At 40.3% G+C, this 10,499-nt stretch overlaps 2 protein-coding genes across 2 annotated transcripts; one reads left to right on the forward strand and one right to left on the reverse strand.

Moving 5' to 3' along the window:
- The first annotated feature begins 1,513 nt into the window (after positions 1–1,513).
- Positions 1,514–3,832, forward strand: LOC137895912 (interleukin-17C-like). The gene is made up of 3 exons (XM_068741442.1): positions 1,514–1,522; positions 1,606–1,847; positions 3,595–3,832. The coding sequence occupies exons 1-3, from the start codon at positions 1,514–1,516 to the stop codon at positions 3,830–3,832; spliced, it is 489 nt and encodes a 162-aa protein (XP_068597543.1).
- Positions 3,833–8,066: 4,234 nt separating this feature from the next.
- Positions 8,067–8,954, reverse strand: LOC137895923 (beta-1,3-galactosyltransferase 2-like). Its single transcript, XM_068741453.1, has one exon. It carries the CDS (start codon positions 8,952–8,954, stop codon positions 8,067–8,069), a length of 888 nt encoding a protein of 295 aa, XP_068597554.1.
- Positions 8,955–10,499: the final 1,545 nt, after the last annotated feature.

The raw sequence follows: 10,499 nt of genomic DNA on the forward strand, positions 1-10,499 counted from the left end.
TCATCGCTCCGCGCTTTTCTGCCTGAAACGTCAGCGTTATTTCGCTCGTTTTCCCCGTTTGCGCTTTTAGTTTCCTCCTTTGATGTCTCCGGCAACATGTTTTTCTCAGATATTGACCCGTTCTGTCTTCCGCCCGCCGTGCTTTTCGCTCGCTCTGCTTCAACTAGCTTCCGGCAATAGCAGCAGCGTTTGTAGCTGACGTCACAGACATGCGCAGTAAGGACGACTTGTACCGATACATCGGAATGTTTTCATGCGCCCTGACCGGGTTACAAATCGATATAAACCACCCCTCTCGATCGGGATAGAATTGTGACCGGATCAGGCTGGATTGGGTTAGACTATTCCGGTTAAGGTGTGTCCATGAAGCATTTTTATTCCGATCAGGATTTTAACCGGGTTAAATGTGTCCATGTAAACGCACCATTAATGTCTGACATCGTTTGGAAAGCTGGCATTCTTTGTGAATGAGCTCATTTGCTTCCTCTTTTGACTTTGTTGACATTCAGAGGCGAAACCAGATATGAGGAAGTGAAGGAGCGAATAAATGGGATACGAGAGGTTTCTGCATTTCTAAATAGAGGCTGCAAAACATTTATATCCACCAGGTTCAGAGGGGGAGGAGCTAGTGAAAGTGTGACATCACAACACAGGTGTACCGATGGTCACGTCAGATAGCAGGAATTCACATTCAGGAAGGCAAAGCCAATGGTTTCAAATAAAAATACAAAGTAGTGGTTGATTGAGACAGATATAAATACAATCATAACACAACTTTACGATAGAGAGCCAAATTAGACGCGTCGGCATGAAAGAGGAGGCGGTTCTGATCTGACCCGAATGTCACACGATGACCTTTGCTATAGAGAATGAACATATAGCCATAGTGCTGCTACCATTATGATTTATATAGAAACACATTTAGGAAACGACATGTTTGTAGTTTTAATGGTAGGAGCTGGTGCAGATGATGAGGGGGGGGGGGGGGGGGGTGAACACACTTCTAAATATAAAGAAGAGAGAAACTATGTTCTCCATGTGTCTTTGAGGGTTCTTTATGGGTTCTCTGACTTTTGTCCCGCTGTCCAAAGACATGTGATCTACATCAACTGGTAACTTATCCAGGTTTATAATTCCTTTGTCAATGAATATGCTTGCTTGTACAAACCATTTTTCACCACTGCATTAAGTTATTTGGTACGTAATGATTAAATACGTTATGTAATTGCAGTGAGATGCAGTAATTCCCTTTGTCCTCGAGTACATGAAAGTGTATCTCCAAACCACCACCAGAGACTTTCACTTTAAATAGTATTACAGGTTTATAAAGTCATACCTGTGCAGTGAGCACACCTCATATGAGGGAGGAGTAAAAAAAATGACGTGATTCATTGAGAGGAAATACCTAACTCCAACTTTTTCAGGGTTTTCCACTATTAATAGAGCCTCACATTGAACACATGCTGTTTATATATACTGGGTCCAATGGAGCTCCTTGCCAAGCCCGTTCAGGATGATGCGTGTTAGTCTGAAAATGGTAATCTGGGAGGGAAGCTGGGGGAGCGCAGTGGAGCGATGTAAGATTTAATTTTGTTTTTCTCCTAGCTCTCCCTCGCATCGCTCCTGATCTTCGGCCAACACGCCTCCTCTTCCTGCGCCGCCGCCGGGGGGTGCCTCAGCGGGAAGAGGCTCAGTAATCTCGCTGACAGGTTTCAGAGGAGGTACTGGGACAAACTGGCACTTGTCAAATATCCGCCGCCGCCGCGGGACGCCAGGACCTGCGCGCAGTTGGCCCAAGAAATGAGCAGCAGCCTGAACAGCCGCGCCGTCTCCCCGTGGAAGTACAGGTGGGTGACAGCTACGGAGACAGCCGAGGGACAAAAAGCGAAAGAGCGGCCAGCAGCCGACCACAGCAAAGCAATGATGGAGGAAAACCTGTAACTGAAACAATCCAAGGAGGTCATAATGAATCGCTTCAGAAATTATTACAATCATTCTTCATTTTACGAGAAAATAAAGACATAATATGATGAGTCTAAGATGTGTTTTTATGGAAAGGTCATATTAGAAGTATAAAGTCTTTAAAAAGTAGAAGTAATATTCCAGAAAATAATTTTTTATTTTATTTTAACCAGTCTGAATTTTTTTTTTTTAAATGACAAACTCGAAAAGCACTCAGAGAGGACGGACCTCCGCCAAACAGCTCATTCCCCTCGTAATTGGATTTACACCGTCCACATGGTGATCTGGATCATCACCATGAGGTATCTTTATACGTCAACCATAAATAGTAAAAGTGAATCAGAGTTGATGTGTGTTTTTAACTGATTTTTTAATTCATAAATGGGGTTTTCAATGCCAATTTTCCCCCCCTGACCTCATTCTGGATCAGATCCAGAAGACATTTTGCATGATAGTGCATATCAGACCAGAGTAAATTGAATGTATATTTTAGAAGATATTGGTTTTTTTTTGGGGGGGGGGACGACATCCTTTATAAGTAAATGGGAAAATCTGATTATTATTTATTTTGTATCGAGACAGGTATCTTGATCTCTGGCAAAATTTCATGGGATCTAAATTAGATCAAGACCCATCCAGCAGGTTTTTCCCCCGTGATTCAGCTAAGAGACAGGCAAACAAATCCCTTAGCAAAGAATAAAAAAAATTCAAGGATGAGGGACAAACAAATGAACTAAGGAGACATGGGCCAACGAGTGCTGCTCAGATCAAAGAAATTACCGGTAATAAGACAACCGAAATCACGCTCTACGGCGGCAATCCCAACAAAATCACTTATGCAGAAACAACATAAAGGACAAATAAATGGGGGAGCCAGCACCCCTAAACACAGTAACAACCTGAGTGGATGGCGTAATCAGTATTTGAATCGACAGCCGACAGTTGGCCACGCTCCCTCTCACTGGAACCATTTTGGAGAGCCGAAATTTGCATATTCCACAAACAGAGGACAACACGAGGAGAATACAGTGGGGGCCGTAACACATGTGAATACATAATGGAGGAAGGACCAAATAAGACAATTATGACATTAGAGCGACAAACGATTTACATATATTAATATTTCATTGATACAACATGTTGTGATTATGAAAAGGAATTTAAATTTTATTTAAATTACCGCAATGGCTTTTCGCACATAAACAGATATGCATCTGAATTCATTAAAAATCATTTTGGATATATTTTCTTCACCACATACAAATGATTATTTTCCTAAATACCTAACATTGAGGGAGGATAAAAACTGAAATAATGGCAACAAAGCCAATGTGCTTTATCTGCAAAAATCTGAGAAAAAGTGCTTTTTTTTCTTTCTTTGAGTGATTATCAAAAAGTAAATTAAAATCCTTAACTTTTCAATTAAATTTGTGGGTATTACAAATTCATCACTTTGCAGGGCATATTTTCTTATTTATAGCATCATTTATGAATTACCTGTGGTAAAGTCAGCTGCCCTCAGGGTCCTAATCTGTCAAATGAAAAGATGAACACAAAAAGCTCAAATGTATGTGTATACAGTATATATATTTATACAACATATATGTCTGATGTCTGATTCTCTTCTATCAGCATAAACCGAGATGTCGACAGGATCCCTCATGAGATCGCGTTTGCTGAGTGTATTTGTCAGGGCTGCATCATCAACCAGCATGAAGACCTGAAATACAACTCTGTGCCCGTGTTTGCTCCACTGATGGTCCTGAAGAAGACCCGGTGTGGAAATGACCCCAGCAAGTACGAAGTGAAAAACGATTTCATCAATGTTCCCTTGGCCTGCACTTGTGTTGTTCCCAAGTACGTGAAATGATTAAGAACATTTTGAGCTCACATTGGTGCTGATGTATATTTTCTCTCTTTACTGACCATATGCATCTATTTCTAAGGGATTCATGAAAGTGACATTAATTAGAGTTATTTGTTGAAGTTTTATTTTGGTTAAAAACTGAGTCGGACATTCTGTGTGCTTAATTATTCAAAGGTTGGTTTAAAGAGGGATGATTTGAAATATTTGGATTCAGATCTTGACGGAAGGAACCGGATTTACAATCACGTAATCCAGAAATGGTAAATCTTTAGCCATGCTTGAAGTTTAGGAGCAAAGATGGCAAAAGTCACTAAGCAGCCAGCTTGGTCCAAGCTGTAATATTTCAAGAATTATTGAACAAAGATCAATCGGTCATTCTCATTGGAAGCATGGTTTACTATAGCATTAGTGCTTAGTTCAAACCATTAACAATGTTTGAATGACAGGTTCTCCAAAAACTCAAGATTCAGCCATTAACTTCTTCCATCCATACCAATGGATATTCAGGGGAAGCCCAAAAATATTTCTGGAGCTTCTAAACTGTGTTGATCCTTCTAAACACAGAAAGATGATGACTTATTTAAATAACCAAAAAATGAAAACTGTGAAATAACTCTCCAGAAGTCTCCAGAAGCTTTAAAAGTCCCGCTTGTAAGATGAAATCTTCTCAGTGGCCTCGAAGTTTACATCGGATCTGATGAAGAGTCCAAAGCTCTGAAGCTCCTGACAGTGTTGATTTCAGACTTTTTAAATGAAATGAGGATCTTAGGACTCATGACATTAATTATACTGTATGTTCATTTAAAGTTAACATATAAAAAACAACAACAACTGTGGTTTGTCCTTGGACAGAGCAATACAAGCTTGTTATCTGTTTTTTTTCATTAATGATAAGCTAAAATTAATAGTATTAGTATTTTAATTGCCTGAAATTGTGTTCCCCAAAATATTAAGCTATTTTTATCAAATTTAAAAGTATTATGCACGTTCACATTATTAAGTTGTAGTTGTAGGTAACATTAATCCTCAGATCATACTCTGAGGAATTAATTTTAAGATCCCTTTAAGCTTCAAACTCAGCATTAATTAATAAATGCTGGAGCTTTGTGCAGTGTGTTTCTCGCCTTGTTTGGCTGAATGTGAAGTTTCCTACAGGTATTTTATTTTCTTCTTAGTGAGGAGATTTAAAAATTCTATTTTTATATTTTTAATTGACCCAAATGGTCGATATATATTGAGATGTAGCTCAAGTTGTGTTTGTGTAAAACCCGAGTGCTGACATCTGCTGGATAAAGAGTGTAAAACATCTCTGGATGTCAAAATGTTTATTTTTACAGTATTATTATTAGATTGTCCAACACTGTGAGACTTCATCATTTACTGGTGTATTTTTCTCTCTCTTCATGCTGAAAACAGCTTCTTTTTCACCAAAAATAAACATCTATTACAAACTGTGGAAAGGCTGTTTCATTATAAATCACATTAAGGCTGTGTTGTGTTGCTCAAGCAGGGTGTTGCTGTTTAAGAGCCAATTTATGACAACACATTTTAATTGATTCTTTCATTACTAATGCTCTAGCCTTCCACCGCCATGTTTTCTGGATCTTTTCCAGTAGATTCTCTGCTCCTATCTTGCTGAAAAGCCAACCAACAATCCGATTTTGGTGAAAACATAACAAATTGTGAGTCACGGGTCTGCTGGAGCCCGTCCCAGTTGACTATGGGGGAGAGGCAGGGTACACCCCGGATAAGACGCCAGCTCATCGTGGGGCCTCTAGGCCAGGTCATCGCTGTAAATAAGAACTTATCCTCAACTTTTGTATTTTATCTGGTTAAAAAAAAGATACAATATAAAAATACAACAAAATGTGCTGCTATTTTTAGTTTATGAACCAGTAAGGCATCAGATATCAGATCTAACATAGTATTAGTTTTCTTTTTTACAGTTCTGAATGAATGATACTGAACACAGGGGCGGCAGTGGCTCAGTGGGTTGGGCCTTGGGCTGGGGGGCAGAGACAAAATGTGGAGTGTGGACTGCCAGAAAAACAGAAGCTGAAATGCTTTTGCCTGAAGACCAAGATTTTAACTACAGAGATCCAACTAGAATTTCCTTATGTTGTTCATAACACTTTCAGAGTGACAGCGGAGAAGAACCGAGTTTTAAATTAAGTTAAACTGGGATGTAAAAAACTTTAAAATGTCCGTCCTGCCTGGGAAATATTTTTTCAACTGATCAACAGTATGGGCCCGGCTTTTTGAAATCTTTCCAAATCCTCATACGATCAGCGTTTTTATAGGTAGTGGTGGCTATTAGCCTGGAGTAAGCACAGTGACTGTAGGGCACAGGAGAGACCTTAAAATAACCCCAATCTGGAGGGTAAGTGGGTTAGGGTTAGGTATTCATAGGGATACTCTACCAGGAACGGCCCTGGAGATTTATAAGGAACTGGCTCCGGTTGTACTGGTTTCTGCGTTGGCACCAGTGGCTCAACTGTTTGAAGCTTATCAGTCAAATCAGTTGCTTGTGCTGATAAAATATCGAAGACACTTGAGCTGGTTGTGTTGACTCTACGACCTGAGACGACATTTTGTCTTCTCAGTGAAATCAGCCGGTCTGATTTGTTATATAGCACCATCCATTTAGGGTTCCAGTCGGTCGATTCATTTGTGGCTACACTGTAAAAAATAAGAGCCGTTCCCAGGGTCAGACTGAAGAAGAGACAGTAGCGACAGTATGCCACCAAACAGGATTGCCTGAGAGGAAGAGAAATAAATCTGTCCTCATGCAATTTAGCTTACCTGGGTGGGGTCTGTGGCGATGCGTCTGGCCCGCCTCAGGACTCTGGAGGTGTAAACTGAGTCCAAATCAGACAGACGGTGACCCACAAACAAGGGTGGAACCAAATTATTCCCTTTGTAATAGTATATACATTTCATGCTTCAAATTACTATCGCCATTAAAGGTTGTGTGCACCTCAGGCATTATGATAAATAGACAGTAGCATTGTTGACTTTAGACCAGAGGCACTGGTTTTGAATCCAGCACGACATCACCTGGTCGGAGACACGCCCACTCGACATAACACAAAAGGAAAAAGCACAACATAACAACATAACAACACGCTGTGGTCTGAGATATCAACTTATTATTTGACAGGTACGACTTTAGTAATACCTCAGGCTCCCTCACCTATACGGTGGCGTGGTCGCTAGGGTTACCGACTCACGGCCGGAGGAACTGGGTTCGCATCCAACTGTGGGAGTGGGAGTGGGGGTGGAGTGGGGGTGGCAGGGTAGGCCTAGGGCCTTACCTGGGTGGAGTGAACTGGAAGTTCTGGGACTTCCCTGCTCAAACTGCTGCCCCTGCGACCCGGATCTGGATAAGCGGTTGAAAACAAGGTAATGAGAATGATATTAAACTCAATCAAGGGGATTTGCTTTGGGTTTGGTGGCATTTGACTTTCATTTTATAATGTTTTTTTTAATTAGATATAACATGTTCATTTGAGTTTTTTTTCTTAGAAATCATTTTGAAATCTGATTAGCAAGTACCTTCAGAGCACAAAGGTGGCTCATGCATAGGTGATCTTCCATTGTGCCATCCCTCCTGTTAAAAATTAACAATTTTGTGGTTGTGAATAGGGTGCAATTCAATTATGCCCTTAGAGGAGTTTGCACAGGTGTCTGCATCAGTTTTGTCAGAGTGGGGGCACGAGATTTTTCCGAGTGAGTCATCGTCGCCCTGTTAAACATTAACAACTCTCTTGCTGGGTTTTGTAGAACTTTTAATCTCTTAAAAAAGTAGATGAGGCATTTTTTACATAACATCTTGACAACATCTTGAATATATTATTTATAGTCCCCTTTATCTCCTCTCTATATCACAATGTATGATGTAAGCCATGAGAAAAAACAGTATTTGACAACATAGGTTTAAATAATTTTATACTACTACTACTGCGACTGTACTTTCGGCTTGTCCCGTGAGGGGTTGCCACATCAAATAAATGTTCTCCACTTCACCCTGTCCTTTGCATCGTCCTCCCCAACACCAGCCACTCTCATGTCCTCCCTCACTACGTCCATGTATCTTCTCCTGGGTCGACCTCTAGCCCTGTTCCCTGGTAGTTCCATCCTCAGCATCCTTCTACCGATTTAGTCCCCGTCTCTCCTCTGGACATCGAAGTCTGTCCTCTCTGACCTTATCTCCAAAAAGAATAAATATACAGTGGTATTATTTGCAGTATCGGCCCGGCTTTTTAAAATTTTTCCAATTCCTCATACGATCAGCGTTTTTATAGGTAGTGGTGGCTATTAGCCTGGAGTAAGCACAGCGACTGTAGGTCACAGGAGAGACCTTAAAATAACCCCAATCTGGAGGGTCAGTGGGATTGATGCCCAAGTACTGCATACACAACCCCAAATACACGTCTTCAATGTAAATGGCTTTAACATGGCTGGATGCCTCCACAAGCTTTATAGGGAGATCCAGAGACAAAACGTAACCCAGACCCAAAGCATAAGGTGGATAGTGGGGAGAAGGGTAAAGTTCCACAGGTAAGTACCACTTGGAATGTGGATCTCTCAGGACCAAAGCTTCTTCTGCAACAAATCCGGTCATATAGTTTTTCTTTGGAGCATTTAATAGCATGTTGATGAGATTGGGTAAATTTAAAAACACGTCCGAGTCAATCTTCATGGTATAAGAGGCGTTGGAGCAATAGGAGTCCACCCACTCCAGCATCACCATGGTCTTGATGGTCAGGTTCTTGTAGCAGTCCAGGAAGTTGCTCTGGATCAGGTCTTGATGTTCTTTGCTCTCCTGCAGCAGCTGCTTCTGGAGCTGCTTGTCTCCCCGTCCATTATTCAGCCCCAACATGAAAAACAGACTCACAATTTTGCCCAGAACCAGGCTATCACCTCCCCAGGTGCTGCGGATAATGTCACGGTGTGCCCTGTTTTGGGGGGCCACAGGAACCATCAGAACCAGGAAAGGCTTCTGCTGCTCGCATTTCTGTGGCTCATTTATAATGAAGTGGTATTCATAGGGATACTCTACCAGGAACGGCCCTGGAGATGTATAAGGAACCGGTACCGGTTTCTGCTTTGTGGAGTTGAACATTCTGCCAACAGTTTCATAAGAAAAAGCGGCATTTTGACTTTTCGATGAAATCCACAAGAATGTTTTGTTGTATTGCACCATCCATTTTGGGTTCCAGCCAGTCTGTTTATTCATGATTGCACTGCAAAAAAGAAAAAATGATCCCAGTGCCAGAATGAAGAAGAAACAGCGGCGCCGCGACCATCTCCGCCCTTTTCTGTTGTCTGCCAGTTTTACTCCGACCACTTCTCCCTGCCTGAGCAGAAAGAAAATCTCTTGCAAGAAATTTTGAATGAACACAATTTGTCTATTTATTGAAATACTATAAATTATAACCATTCTAACAGAATAATTATGTCACATTAACCCTCTGAGGTTTGTGGGTGCATGGAGTGTCTAATTGATTCATCTGATTAATCAAATTATTATTGGAATCTATAGTCCTTACTCTCGTCCTTATGTTTGCATATAATAAATATTTGGTTTAAAAAGAAACAAGTCTATTTTTCAAGTTTTCATTTGTACACATAAAACTTCATAGAGTATGTGCTATTTATCATTCAGTCCAATTGTATCTATTCTTTATATAATATTTGGTGAACGTAGAGTAACAAAGCACTTTATTTACAAGAATACATTGAAAATATTACATTCTGACAATTATTTTACTTTTATCTATGTAATTAATATGTCCTACGACTTCTTTGAAACCCATTTCAAGCACTGAAATCATTCATTCATATGATTAAAGGTGTTTTTACTACATCGTTTGAAATTGCAATTATTCTAAAGTCAAGCCTACATTTGGGCCACATTATCACTATAAATGTTGCTCTTGGAAAAGTGGAGCCTCGTTTCAAAGAAAACCGATTTTTAAATTAGATGAGTTCTGTGAAAACCTCATGGGGTTAAATGAGCTCCTGTTCGAACCTTTTAAATAAAAAGAAACTGTAGAAAATGTCTAAAATGAAGAAAATTCGTTTTTATCTGTCAGCAGTTTCTTTCTCTGCTTTTCCTGAAAATAAAATAAAATGACATACCGCTGACTTCCCATACCAAAACCACTTTTCAGCATGTTGACTTCATCCTCCATAGATGTTGGTTGTTGTCCTTTTGTAGTTTTGGAGGACACAGGTTATTTTTCCAAATCCATTTCTGAAACATGCTGCTCGTTTCAAATCCTTGGAGCCATAAATGCCATTCACCGTCCCTGTGGTCCATTTTTACCGGCAGGAGAGCCACGTCTCTGTTTGCACCACTCTTTTATTTGCTGCCATTGCTTTACCATGTGAAGAAATACTGAAAAGAATAGAAATCCAATGGTCACCTCAGAGCTGCACAGTCATATGTTTAATATTTGACTCTAGCAAACCTTTTCTAGGCGCAAGCATCCTCCAGGTGCTTCGTTTACATCCACATAAAAAAACAAAACAATTATTAACTCGACTACGTCCTTGGGACCTGAAGGGTGGTTACTCTCTGCTCCTCTGTGATATTCCATAACCATGTGTTTGTAGTAAAAAAAAAAAAAAAACCTTGAAAATCCTTGAGGCAGTTTTTGTAAGT

This window comes from Brachionichthys hirsutus, chromosome 1 (genome assembly GCF_040956055.1).
Source record: "Brachionichthys hirsutus isolate HB-005 chromosome 1, CSIRO-AGI_Bhir_v1, whole genome shotgun sequence".
Classification (NCBI taxonomy): Eukaryota; Metazoa; Chordata; class Actinopteri; order Lophiiformes; family Brachionichthyidae; genus Brachionichthys; species Brachionichthys hirsutus.

Bases quoted from the DNA above. Each gene is read 5' to 3' on its own strand.
- LOC137895912 (XM_068741442.1), top strand. The intron at 1,848-3,594 runs GTGGGTGACAGC...CTCTTCTATCAG, and splicing joins GTCTCCCCGTGGAAGTACAG to CATAAACCGAGATGTCGACA.
- LOC137895923 (XM_068741453.1), bottom strand. From the start codon at position 8,954: ATGTTCAACTCCACAAAGCAGAAACCGGTACCGGTTCCTTATACATCT.